We start from the raw sequence: 14,888 nt of genomic DNA on the forward strand, positions 1-14,888 counted from the left end.
TTTCACTTGAGGAGTTCTGCTGATGAATTTACAGGAAGGAGTATTCACGAGGAAGGGAAGTGGGGCTAAGGTGGAGGACAAACAGAATCCAAAATGTGAAATTCTCTTTCGCTCTATAAGTAGATGATATAACTGAAGGGAGCCTAATCATGTCTTCTCTCAATCAGGGCATATTTTTGTTTATTCATTAGCTGGGTTACCTGTGGACACTCATAATCATACCCCTCCATCTCTGCACTGACCCCCACGTTCATCACAATGTGTATGAACTTGTTAAAGGGCTTCTACCACGCTGTCTTGGAGAATGAACTGTCTTCGCTGGTGTCACGTCATTCTTCAAGGACTTTGGCCACTGATGGTTCTCTGAGACTAAGACTAGAAGGAGGTTGTGAATATACAGATGAAGGCGAAGGTGACTCAACACTCAGCTGAGGGAAATACATACCCCAGCCCAGGAGATAATACCACCGCATGCGTTGTTTCTCAGCGAACACGGCCACCACGATGAGTGTGTGAAGGTAGATCCCTTCACAGAGCATCCAGAAGTAATTGCACGCCATCATGTACTGGTGAAAAAAATGCAAAATCTTGCAGCTCACCTGTCAGAAAGAAATGGAAATAATCAGCGGAAGAAATGGGCAAGAATTTAACAGTGAACAGCAGGTTAATGTGAAAATGAGCCAAAGTATCTGCATTCAGTTTTCCCAAGCATCTGTCAACACATGCCACCCTCTGTTTCCACAAATCAGAGTGATAGTGCATAGATCATTAGCACCACGTATAAATAGCCATCCAGGGGAATGGAAGCCTAGTTCCCAAAATGTTCTTTTCCTGTTGCATTCTGGTGACTTATATACACTAGATAGGTTCATTTTCCTGCAATATGTCTGATACCCATAATTTTTGAGAGTATCCAAGGATTCGTCACATGTCTTTTATGGCCCCTTTTCTATGGTTAATGAGGCAAATAACCCAGAAATTGTTAATGCTGCTCCTGAAGTTCACTAATTTTTTGGTGATAGCTCCTTATCAGCAAAGAGTTGATAACCAAGTGAAAAATTTCTCATACGTGAGCCAGGAGCTATGCTGAACCCAACCGATGACTCCTGTTTTGGTTACTTATTGGCCTTCCAGTGCTGATAATCCTGACCATTCAAGAGCATGAGTTTTCTGTTCCAGTAGATTCACAGTGCAATAGAAAACATCCTGACTTTGAGTCACATGTACACTAAAACCTCATGAGGAGGAATTGTACAACTTTATGTCAAGATGTCAGTGCAGTTGATAAACTAAAGGGCAAAAATGTTCTCATGTCAACTTGAAAACTGTCAACTTCTACACTCTTTAAAACTAGCAGAATGAAAGAGAAAAATTTTTCAGTCCGGAAGACAGCATTAAATAACTTTGTAGGGAAAGACCGAAGTCTTTCCCCAGAGGAATTTTAAGATATAATGTTTTTGATTAACTGTGAATCTGTCATGCAATCCTGAGCTGATTTCTCATAAAACTTCAGACAACATGAGCTTGAATCTGTGGAACTGTAGTAATGATTTGGTGTGTTTAGGGGGGAAAATATTACTGGAGAAAAAAGTCCTATCTGAGATAAGAACATTGGAAGATGACTGAGAAATGGGCAAAGCAAGCACTCTGGAAGTGTTCAGCAAACAAAACTACAGTAAATAGAAAAGCAGGATACTCACATGATGGAAAAGAAAGGCTGTTAGAAATGTGGCAGAGGAATAAAAATTAACAGCTTGCTATGCTCAAGGCTCTTTCTTTATGTGTTACAATGAGCAAATTATATTGCTCTTCCCTGGGGAATCTCAAGCCACGACTGATTAAGTTTTGTAGTCTCACACCATAGGCCTTTTGATTATTTGTGATTTATAGACCTCTGAGTACATTCCGCATTCTGCTTTTACATTTAGCACCTTTTAGATTGAAATAATACTTTATAAATGCTCTGAGTTTCCATATCTCCTATGCTGTGTAACACGGAAATGAAACTGGGTGCCACGGTTAGAAAAGGACAGTGCTTAAGGCCTAACGACAATGGTAAAAACTATAATATAAATAATAATTGCTAACATTTGAGAGTTGTTATGCGTCAGACCCTGTTTTGTGGATTTTAGGTGTATTGGTTTCTATAACCCTCACGAACAACTCTGTGAGGAAGGTGTTATTGTTATCGCCACTTTACGCATTAGGTTAGTGAGGCACAATGAGGTTAAGCAACTTGCTCGAGATTACAGAGTAATGTGGTAGGAAGTAGAAGAGCTGGGATTTGAGATCCCATAGTTTAGCAAGAACAATCCAGCGAAGAACAGCAAACATCAAACTGACTGTTGCTCTGTAGCTTTCTAGGGATGAACTAACATACCCCAAAGAAGTGTATAAAACTCTTTATATCCCAACTGGAAGCTTTTGGGGAATGAAATAAGTCTATAAGAAGTTTTGCGCTAAATGCATGATAGCCTTTTCAAAGCAAGGGAACTAGCTGCCAATGTTAAGATGAAGACTCACTACATAAACCATGTCACAAGACACCATTTGTAAGCCACTGATTTCCTGTGTAGAGTATGACCCCAACTGACCAGATGAGAGAAACTGGATATTGGGTTGATGTTTCTAGCCATTCTAGGAATAAATTCTTCAAAACCATATGGGAAAGAGGTTGATTATAAATAATAAAATTTAAAATGACTAAAGAAATTCTGTATACTGTTCTGCACCATAGAATCTTGGTTGCAATACCATTTATTGGTTTGGACATGTGAGTAAAGTAAAGTAGCATAAATGACCAGCGTAGGCCACTTCATTCCATGCCCACACCTTGGCATTATTCTCTCTGCATTGTCCCTCGAATCCATCATATCTTTTTATTCTCAATCTAATTTCTCCCATATGCTACCAAAATGGATAATTCCAGTTTAACTTGATCTGCGTTGGTTTCTCATCTCAAGAACTCTGCTGTCCCTGTCACCTCCCTCACATGTCATCCTGGGTGTCACCAGTCCCTAGTGTCTCTGTCCTGAGCATCCATTTTGAGCTGCTCTTCCTGTGACTAGGATGAAATTCCTACATAGTCCGGTGGCTCAAGTATTCTGGACGAATGAGGATGAAAAGAAATTCACTTTGTTTTTCAGAACTTGGAATTCGTTTGCTTTACTTATAGAGGTTATGTAACATGTGACTCTATTGTTTTGGCTTTTGAGTTGCAAAGTACTCAAGTTCCCAGTAAAAACTAATCTCCCTGTATTGTCCCTTTCAGACCCAGATAAAAAGTTCAAAGAGACATTTCTTTCTAGAAAATGACAAGTATGCTGCCAGCTTCCTTTAGATGCAGCAAGAACAATACTTTTAATTCTGCCTTCTGACTCTCTACGTGAAGAAATAAGCAGATAGAACAAGAAAATGAAATTTTAGATATTATGGAATGAAATGTTCAAATCACACAAATGACAATGGGCAATTTTCACATCACTCAATAAACTGAGGTTCTATTCAGCCCTTATTTATACCATAAGTTATTCTGAGTTTAACTTTTAAAAAAAAAGAATGTGAAGGAAAAAGATTCTTATACTTGGTGTTACAGGAGAGAATCTGCTTGAAAGAAACTGACTACTTTGATGGACAAGGGACCACAAACCCATAGGATTACTCACTGAGGATTAAGAACACTGTTTTCTTTTGCCACCCCACTCCTCCCCAAAATAAACTCTTACAGAAGTAGTGCAACAGCATTTGGGATGATGTAGCCACCTTTTACAAGAAATCACTTTCTAAAATATATTCCCATGGGCACTGGGAAGTAACATCTTTTTGCTTCCTAACTGCTGATCCAGTGACCTGAGAATTGGGTCAAAATGAAAAAAAAACCCCGTAACTCTGCCTTTAATTTACATAAGCTAATGTATCTTTAAAAATTATATATTCCACTTTTTAACAAAAGTAGACATATGCCTGAGCCACAGGGTGTTCAACTGGCAATGGACGTGCTTTTCTTTAATTGGTGACTGTAGTTATATTTTTCATGTTAGCTATAATTTCATTCAATATTTGCAGATTTGCAATGTCCAAAACCTTTCCTATTTAAAAAAATTTTGTGCTTTTTTTTGTCTCTTCTTGGATTTTTCTCTATTGTCTCTATTCTTGGCTATGAAAAACTTCATCCTAATGTTTTCTGGAATGTCAATTTTTCAAAAAAAATGCAATATTTCAAATAATTAATTTAAAGTATAAATTTTAAATATGTAACTTTGCATGTGACTTGGTAATATATTGATAACACTATTCTCATCGTTTGGATGCTAGTTTGTTTGTCTCTTTAGAGGTAGAGAACTTTACTCCTAGGAAAGATGAAGTTTTCCTAGTTAAATCTTTTTTAGTTCTTATTTGTCTCCTGCATGCTTACATATATTTTGACAAAGAAATTTTCTTCTTTCTTGATACTTGAATTTATAATTTCAACCGTGATTCACTTTAACAATTTTTTGAATGGGAAAAGATAGCCATGAAATTTGGCTTTTATAAACACGGTTATGGTAGAATACGTGTTTTCAAGTTTCAAGACTTCTGTCTCTCTTGGAAATATTATATAAGCAGCTTGAAAGATGAGTAACATATATATCCACTTGAAGGTTCTTTCCTGCCTATTCTTGATCTAATTTGGTTTGCTTAGTCTTGTGTTGTTTGTATATAGATGATTAGATAAGAGATTTAACAAAGACTTACTGGAAAATAATGATTATATTCAAATAGAGAAAGTACTAAAAATAAATGAGCTAATTTTTTCCTGATAGGTCAAATGTATGTTTCACAATTTACAAACAAAATTAATTTTTGTCATTCTATTAGTTTGTTTTTAGCCTTTACTATTTACATGTATTTGATGAGAGGCATATGTTTCCAAATTTTGTCTTATGGAGGAAACAGACATTTGAAATGTGAAAGAAGGCAATGTGTCCACACATGACATTTCCCATTTCCCATTACCATTGTAAATGGCTGTTATTGGTGGCTTGTTCTCATTTTGTCTACCCTCAGAGGAAAGGAGGCTTCTCATTTAGACATACAGACTTTTTGCTCCTTTGTTTTCCATTACACACACACACACACACACACACACACACACTCACTCACTCACTCACATACTCTCTGAATGTTATAAGTAGATATTTTCACAAAATATGAATTTAGTTCATCCCGAAGACTAATGTTTAAGTTTTGGGCAGTCAAAAACTCTTGATTGACTGGATTAAATTCCAGCTTTCAAGTATTTTATGGTTTTTTTTTTTCCGAGAAAGTTTGCTCCTGCATAGCTAAAAATAACAAGTCTGTTATATTAACAATATATTGATTTGAGAGAATCAAGTGCTAGTCATGTCATAAAGATAAGCTTCTTTCCTGTTTTTCAAACTTAGGTCACTTTGAGGATGCCTAATACATATGAAAGATCCGCCTTCACTCCTCTATACCCAGAAGAAGGCTTCCTGTACATTTCTCTGGCTCCCCTACACTTGCACTTACATTCTCCCAGAAAACTGGCTACACAGAGGCTGAGCCAGGTCCCAAGACACCTGCTTACAGGGCATATTAAAGTTTTCTAAGCAATAGGGAAGCTGCAAGGCCGAGCTGGGCCGGCTTGTTGGTGGCTAGGGGGCAGCCTGTATGCAGTGATTGAGGGAGCATCTCGACATTTCTGCTCCTAAACTACCCGATGAAAGTGAAAACATTCCGCAATGATAACCCATGAGACCATTAAGAGTGATGACTAGAGTAACAAATTGGTTGGGAAAGTCATGTGCAGAGACCCAATCACAAGGGCAAGGGTTAGCAGTGAGCAATTGTGAGCAATGCTTGCAATATTATGTCCTTGGGATTTTAAAAAAGTTTTATGCTTTTTTTTTGAGACTCTAGGACAACATCTAGGAAGTAAGTGGGGAGGTTTTTTTATTCTCGTTTGATGGCTAATGTTAAATGGCTTCTTTAATTCAATAGCGAAATAGACAAATTCTGAATTTAGACTATTTCAGGAAGATAACAGGTTTAGTACAATTTCACAATGGATGAGAAGCCCCCTACACTTTAACAGCTAGAGAGTGCTCTGTTGGTATGCTCTGTTGGTGCGAGACCCTCACAAGAGAGATGAGAGAGAGTCTATTCAAGAATTTATAATGCTCATAATCTGACTAGCACTGCTCCCAGGGTTGATTATTCAATAACTGAATGGCCATTTCTTAGTCTGCTTTGTACAGACAATAACTTTCTGAGGATTTCTGTACTTACGGGGAAATGGGAACCCAAAAATTTGAGTCTTCTCTGCTGAGAGATGCTTAGTTATTTGCTTCTACATCTCTTTTTAAACTTAGTGGAGGATCAGCTTCCCTAATTAACAGTAGTTTACATCTTCAATTATGGACAGCCATTACTTTGGAATGGCTGAGCCAATTTCTTTAAGAACACGTCTTCCCAAATAAATAGATCAAGATAACCAAGAGCACCATGTAGTATAGTGGAGAGCAGATGGGGTTCTATGTGAGATAGATTTGGGTTCAAATCCCATCTTAACTATCCATAGTACAGAGGACATGTGCCCTCACTGAGCCTCAGTTTACTCAGCTAGCAATGGAGGTAATATATGCACCCTTCACTGGGGTTTTATGAGGATTAAATGAAATGAGTTTATTTTTATTAAAATCAGCTGACATTAAGAAAGAAAACTCATCAGGTAAACCCATTGGGTCTCATTCTGCAGGTAAGGCAAGACTTTGTCTCAGATAACAGACACCATGGTTATAAAAGATAGGTCATATCATCTTTCTGGATACATTCATGCTGCAAACATTATTAACACTGTGGATCCATTAGAAGCCAAATTAAGCTGCTTTCCCATGCCACGCCACTGTCACGCAGGATGCATGCTCTGGGCAGATTTCACGCATTTTTGTCATTGGGTTGGCAAAGCAGTTAAATGCCAGTTTTGAAAGATGAGGCTATCTACAGATGCTTGCATAACACAGTTAAGCAGAGAAACAAAAATGAAAATATCCCTTGGCCATTCATTCTGTGCTAGATAGCTTCTGTTTGTGCTTTCAAATTCACTCTCTCCACCCTTCCACGCTTTCACTGCACTGGGCCCAGAGAAATGGATCTGTACATCTCCATCAGGGCTTCCTTATCCTCTAGTATCTAGTTGAACTCAGTTAATGGGGGATCATCAGCAGAGACTGAGAAATGAGAATGAGTGAAGTCGGGGTCATTAAACCTTTTTCAAGACCTGCAGATATAGACCATGATGATATTTACATGGCTTACTAGAGTAAATACATAGCTACTCATAGCCGAAGTGACTGACCCAGGCCCAGCCTGGTGTCAGAACACTGAAGGGATTGTCTAGGCATACCTGTAACCCATTAGTGGCACACCGAGGCCAATGGGATGCATTGCCTTAATACATCTAGTGTCTATATTCACAAGATGGACTCAGTAAACTACTCTTAGATGTTAATAAATTTTTAATTAGTAGTAAAAACTCATGATTTGTTGTGTAATTCTTATTTTGTTATAATTGAATTATTTTCAGCCCTTTGCTATAGCATATAATTACTTGCAATAAGTACATAGAAATAATAGTCTTTCTTAATACAAAACTTAACTACAAAAGTAAATACAATTACACATGCTAAGAGCTGCTTAAGTCGAACAATAACACCATGTTCACTACGTATGGGTATTATGTCCTTAAAAATTAAAAACAAATCATGCAGTGCTCACCGGATCCTGTCTCACAAGCTCTCCGTTGGGTACCACTTCAACCAGGTGGATGATGATAATCAGAGAATTCAGAATATAAGTCAGAAACATATTCTTGTGCAGAGTTACCCTTTGGCAGCCAAGGCTCCTGGGGAAAAAAAAAGTAACAAAAAAGCATTAATTGCTGCCAAAATGTTGCTGTACCTGGGGGAGAAAAACCCTTTGGTAATATTTTTAACAATTCCTTTAGCAATAGATGAGAGAGCGCATAGAAATAAGTGAGGGTATCCCCATCTTTAAGACATATTACTACTTTTCTGCTTGATATTTAAACAGTTTTTCAGTCACAGTATCTCATAGTTTTCGGTCCCCACAGTGATTTTGTACAACGACTAAAAGAGTGAGTGATAAAATCAGTTTTAATTATAACCAATGTCCTGAAATTAATTAAAAGAAGGACTCTTACAAGAGAAACCATTAGGGGTTGGAGTGTGCTTTAGATGAAAAGTCGACTGTTCCTTGATGTAACCAGGCAGAAGTTGTGTAGCAAATGGGATAACAGAACATGAAGTCAGAACCAAGGCCTGTGACCAAGTACTGAATCCAGGTTCTTGATCCATCACATATACAGACTTTATTAAGTCTCCTGTCATTCTTCTCTTTTGCCATTTCTTCTAACATCTTTTTATTTCTCATATTCCAACAGGAATCAACTCTGTGGTTCCTCCTTTCCACATCCTCCTGATGGTGGAGCTCAGACACAAGCAAAGAATTTTAAGTAGGCTCAAATTTGATGACATTGAGAGGCAGAGTGTGGTTTGGATGGAAGGACGCCTGTGCAAGGGATGCCTATGCTCATTGGCATAGACACTTCCCACCTTTTGGGTGCTAAGCAGTTTGTTGAATTTTTTATTCCTTTGTCCTCCATTTCATAAATTTGTACATATGTATTTGTGTGAATGTTCACATAAATAAAAATTAGTTTGAGTATCCTATTTCACTTTTTGATGCAAATGAAGAAAGCCTATAGGATGGCTATAACAAAATTGGAATGATTATCTTAGATGAATAAAAACCTTGTATTTACCATATTTGATCCAGTTCAACAATGTTTAGCATCATGTGAAAATTTAAAACATTCAGTTAATGATACTAAAGACTAAGCATAGCAACTATCCCTAAAAAATCTTCATGGAATAAAGTTAGAATCCTACAAATTTTGAAAAGTAAATTCTGGGTAAAGATAAAATATGAGAATGGTCTGGGTTTACTTATGATGCTTTTCCTATATTTCCAAATCAAAGGAAAATGAATTGTCAATTATCAGTAATAAAAAGTAAATTTAAGTAATGGGGGCATCTGTCAGAGCATATTTTGATTATAGTAGCTATGTTTTTTAACTCTTCAGAAAGCACAAGCAATAGTAAATAGTTAATACAGAATACCTTAAAATTCCCAACTTGTTGAGCAGGGGTAGAATGTGGAACTTTATATCCAGGAGACAGCTTATGGTAAAGATGAGGTTTAGAGAAGAACTTTCACACACACACACACACACACACACACACACACACACACACACCCTTATTTAGCAGCAGAAAAGACTGTTAAATAAACTGAGCCTAATTGGTTTTATAATAGTGCTATAAAAGTAGGTTGCAAATTTAAGGCTTAAAAAGAAAAAAGTATTTACATAAAACATTATACCTGTTTATAATGCACAAACTCTTCCATATTGCACTGTTAAACTTGTGAGCTACCATTTTCCATACAGTCAAAGTAGTATTTTATAATTTTTCTCACTGGGAGGCAAATATCTGTGGTTTCATTATTGGATTCAACCTGGTTTAATCCAATGACAGTTGACATTATCGAGAACTAAAGAATGGTGGATGAATGCCTCCTACAGTGCTATTATTCTCATTACTGATTTTCTTTTTATCAGAGGGAGTTCAATAATCTGCTGATACACAACATTAACTTAAAGGACTGGTTAATGTTCAATGTCCAGAACCACCCTGAATAAAATGTATTTCCCCCACCTCTAGCTTATTCTCAGGCCCTGTATTCCTGCTTTGTTTTCCTTCTCACCTCCTGACAGATCATATATTTTTTTCTATTGAATATTTTCTTCTTTTCTCTCACTAGAATAAAGCAATTTGTTCTGTGCACCCAGAACAGTCTGACACATTGTAAAGTTTAATACTAATTTTTTTAATAAAAAATTTTTATATAATAGCAATTTTCTTCTTCAAGCTGTGAGCACCAGTATACATCAAAGAATTACATTAAAGGGTAGATGATTTCATTTCTTATACTTTGTATCATGCTGAACATTTTCCAAATTCTTAATACGGTATTAACTATTAGTGGACATTATCCTATTAGCTAAAACCTATATAGAGTATTGTATTATGTACATAATGAAAAAAATAATAATTTAAAGCTGTTAGGCTCCAAAAGAAGAATATGACTAATATATATGAGTTTCTGTTTCTTGAAGGTTTCAATATAATTTCTGCTTATTAAGTTTTAAAAATTTTATTACACTTACTTGATGACATTTACACTAAGCTTTTTGAAATGAGTTAAAGGTACTTTAAATTTATTAAAATTCATTCAATAACCCAATACATATTACTGTGTATCTACAATAATTCAGACCTTTTGGTAGATGCTAGGGATATATGGGTGAACAAAGCAGATAGCTTCTGCCTTCAGAGACTGTATATACCTTATAATTGCTTATTTACTCTCATCGTGATAACTATTCTGAAGGAGAGGTATAGGATGCTAAAGAGGATTAACTAACCTTAACATAAGTAATTATGTGTTAAATTGTTCTCAGTGCAAATATCTTGTTACTTGAATGAACATGAGAGAAGTTGACAACATTTTCTTGTCAGATCTGAACTGTCTTAAAAATAGCACAAACCTGAGGTTAGCTATACTTCATTCCTCTTGATAAAAAAATAGATATTTAGATGGACAGAACATTACTTACTCTTAGAGTGACACAGAACCATAATCACCAATAGGGGGAGGATAAGACAACATAATCTGCTTCTGTCTTGGTCCAGTCAAGGTGTCAGTCAAATGCGAAGAAGAGATAACGATCTACTTGAGCATGATTTTCAAGATGTCGTATTTTAAGGCTAAAGTAAAATGTCATTTTCATGGTTGTGGTACCTGGTGCAAATCTTTCACACTGAAAATTTTGTCTCGAGTTATTGGTACCCTATTATGTATGTGTGTGCTTTTTGGGAGCTTTTAGTTGCACAAGGAAGCATTTAATATTTGCCTTAAGTTTTGTAGATCTCATAAACCGATTTGATATCATAGGACAAATAAGAATAGTATTTACACCGTATAAGACCATATAATTAAGGTCACATTCAAAGCAAATAAGGAAAGTAGCAAATAAGGAAACAAGTAAAAGTTGTTATAAAGTTACCAGTGCATGAAAAATATGCATTTGGAATAAATGTTGTGATTGGTACGAGAAAGGTCACATCTTCCAGTGTAATTAGAAATTTTCCTTGACCTAGGTATCATACCTTGTTCATGATAAACAAGAAAAGTGAAGGGAGGAGAGGAAATGTGAAATAGATTGCATTAAAATTCCTAGAAATATCTCAAATCACAATATATTATATACCTTTTTCTATCTCACAAGAGACTTTATACCTTTAGATTTAGCACAAAATTTTTATTCTTAAGGAACTCCTCTCAATCCTAATTCTTGCTTCTTTTTTATTACTACTGTTTTTTTAGCTAACAGTCAGCCAAATATGACTGATAGTTACTTGGTGTCCTGTTATGTCAATGGTGGATTGGGAGAAAGGAAGTTATCTTTAATGCCACTGATTAAATGGTTTCTCTGGAGGACTAGGAAGGTTGCCAGAGATGTATAATAGTGAATACTATACAAAATAAAGTTATCAATCCATCCACTGCAGATGCGACAGAGAATAATAGAGAGTACGGAATAAGTAGTAGAGGAATCAGTATTTTTTTCTGGAGGTCCCAGTGGAAACCCTCCTTTTTTTTGTGGATATAGCTAAAGTAATGTAATGTAGACAATGTATTGCAGTGAAAATAGTCTCTGTCTTCCAATATAAGTCTTTATTGACTTTCAGGCAACTGTAATTAATATTCTAAATGCTTAACAATCAGTAAGGCACAGGTATTAAGCAGTTAAAATAGATGTGAATGAATTATTCTTGTGCTTTCTAGAGAGTAAACTGTGAGATGTTTCGGTATTAGGCTTCTTCCATAGAAATGTCAATTAATAAACTGTAAGAAGAACTGATAGGATAAGTGAGTTTATTGAAAACTTGCTTAAAATGGCCAGGAAACAAACACAAATCAATGGCCACTTACGTGATTTTCTCAAGCCAGTCTTCCCTAAGGGCATCTGCACCTTTAACTCTCTTAGGAATGTTGGCATCTAGTAATGAGGAGTCTTGATAAACTGATTTGATGTTTCTATTTAATCACTCTCCATATTATTGCTCTTAACTATTTTCACCAAAAAGGTCCTAAACTAAATACTATCCTAAAGGGGCTGTCTTCATCCTTAATCCAGTGGACCAGAAGTTTTATCATTACTAAGGAAAGCCTTTATTTTTTTGGTGACATTGGTTAATGAAATCCAGTAAGATTCAGCTATACATTTTAACAGTAAGGCATATATATATTTACATATTGTGTTTACCTCCAATAGTTAGATTTCTTTCTGTCACCACATATTTGACTCCCTTTACCCTACCCACCTCCCCTCTACCCTCTGGTAACCACTAGTCTATTGTCCATGCCCATGAATCTCTGTTTGTTAGTCCTATTTGTTTGTTGCTTTTAGGTTTATATCCTACATATAAGTGATGTCATGTGACATCCTGAGAAAAAAGAACAAGGCTGAAGGCATCACTCTGCCTGACTGCAAATCATACTACAAAGCGACAATAATCAAAATGGCATGGTGTTGGCTGAATATATTTTAACTCTGCCACTTGTGCACAGTTAAAATATTTAGCATGGTCTTTTCTATGATTTAAATTGTTGAATTTTTTTTCTCTATCTTGAAGAGGGTACAGCTCTCTTCAAGCTCAGTTTTATTGTCTAGAATAACAAAGGCTTTATATATACATTTCTACATTTATTTTCTGATAGCACAGTGAGCAAGATTTTATTTATTTAACCCTGCCTGTTAATTTCTCTGGTATGCTCAGAATAAAATCACGTAATGACTAAAGGCAGCTTTGATCTCATTCCAAGTTATAGCCCAAGATACTTAGGAGCAACGTATTGGCAGTTCCACAGCCTCCTGTATATTCAATAGCTTTAAATTCCTCTGTAGGTTGTTTTAGCCTGATGGTTGAGGAATACATCCGCAGGGTTATTCCTTTTTATAGATCCTACAAAGCACATTTTACTAGTTTAGACTGAGGTTTCGATGGGATGATTATGAATGGGGCATTTTGTGTCAGAAGTGGAGCTAGGTGTAACTTCCTGTTTTGGTTTCATGAAAGTTTTATGAAATTGATTGTTTTGATTTTCAAAATAACTCATCCCTGGGAATGTAGGATTAAGCAAGGGAGCGATAATTATTTCTTGCTCAGGTTTCACACAGATGATGCCATTTAAGTGCACAAATCATAAAACCTTCCATTGCTATTTGCAGTAAAGACTATAAAGGTGATGTTGAACATTTGAAAATAATTTTGGGAAAATGTTGCTAATTAAAAGATAAAATCTAGTGATAGATCAGAATTATCTTTTATTTTTCACGATCACTTTGAGTATATTTGAAAATCCAAATGTAAAGAAAACATTTGATGAATCAGAAACATACTTTAATTTTAAGAAAACAGATGCCCTAGATATTTTTAGTTTGGGTAGGTTTAGGGTAAGATTAAGAACAAGTATAAAAACCAGATATGACTTCCCGCGGACTCGAATATTTAGCATCTTGGCATGTGTTTTTCATATTCTATTTGCCTCTTGTGTGTGTTCTGGAGAACAAGCTATTTCAATTTATATCTTCTCATTATTATATTCAGATTGCAAGTCAATAAAACTTGTTATTCTTCCCAAGATTTAAGTTGTTATTTGGTAGTTTCTTGGATTGAGAGATAAGAAGACAAAATCAGGTGCTTCCTAGACAATCTGCTCCCACATCCTCTCAGATTAAGTTTGTTTTGGTACTCATTGAAGTTGAGAAATATTTTACACTGCCCATGTGCTCCCCTTTTGAATACCCATTTTCAGTGGCTTGATTTAGAAATGACTGTTAGGACATTCTTATTTTCTTTGCTGGTTTGGCTCTCACACCTGGTCACTTTTTTAAGTGACTAAGGAAATAAAGAACTAAGAAATGCCTCCTTGACATTTTTTATCCTTAAAGTCCTAAATACATTTACTAATTGTACCATTATAAATCTGGGAGCTTTTTATTCCAATTTTATTAAGGTTATATTAAAAAATTTTTAACAATAGCCTTTTAGTGACAGACTTTTAAATCAAAGTTGTATGAGAGCCATGATGATGTATTTATTCACCATGGTCAGGTGCAGTTGAAAAATGAACAGACATTTCAAGATTAATCATGCTACGTTATTACTCTGCTGTATTCTTATCATTGTAATTGAAAACACTCTTTTATTCTAATTCTAGTAGTTGATTTATCATGTCTTGTCACTGTATGTCTTTCTCCTGTTAAATCATATATGGAAGGAGCTAATTCTCTATTTAAGTTATTATTTGCTACTCATTTAAAAAAAAATTCTGTTATGTTGCTAGGTCAATATAAAAATCTTGACTACATAAGATATAGACATAATATAATGTAGAAATTTGATATAAGATACAGGCAAAGATTAAAAAGGATTAAAAAAATAATAGTTGTGTTAAAGGTGGGTTTACAGATGCTTCTCCCTTGGCTTAATTTTCTTTAGTATTATCATTATAATATTTTAACAAAAATCAAATGAAAATTCTATTATTCTATTTATGAATTACTGTATATTTAATTACACATCACATATTTAAAATGTGAAGGATCATCTATAGTCTGGGCCTATGAAGGAGCTTTTCTTCACCATTCATATAACACCAACACGACAACAAAAAAA

General features: G+C 35.4%; 1 protein-coding gene across 1 annotated transcript in view; it reads right to left on the reverse strand.

Annotated features, from left to right (window-relative positions):
- Window positions 1–14,888, reverse strand: part of CALCR (calcitonin receptor) — a 47,556-nt gene that overhangs the window by 15,901 nt on the left and 16,767 nt on the right. Inside the window, exons 6-7 of the mRNA XM_036230204.1 lie at window positions 7,777–7,903; window positions 446–599 (exon numbers count right to left, since the gene is read on the reverse strand). Of these exons, the coding sequence (XP_036086097.1) occupies window positions 446–599; window positions 7,777–7,903 (281 nt within the window). The remainder of the gene's footprint in view (window positions 1–445; window positions 600–7,776; window positions 7,904–14,888) is intronic.

Source organism: Rousettus aegyptiacus, unplaced genomic scaffold (genome assembly GCF_014176215.1).
Source record: "Rousettus aegyptiacus isolate mRouAeg1 unplaced genomic scaffold, mRouAeg1.p scaffold_m13_p_13, whole genome shotgun sequence".
In the NCBI taxonomy this organism is placed as follows: domain Eukaryota; kingdom Metazoa; phylum Chordata; class Mammalia; order Chiroptera; family Pteropodidae; genus Rousettus; species Rousettus aegyptiacus.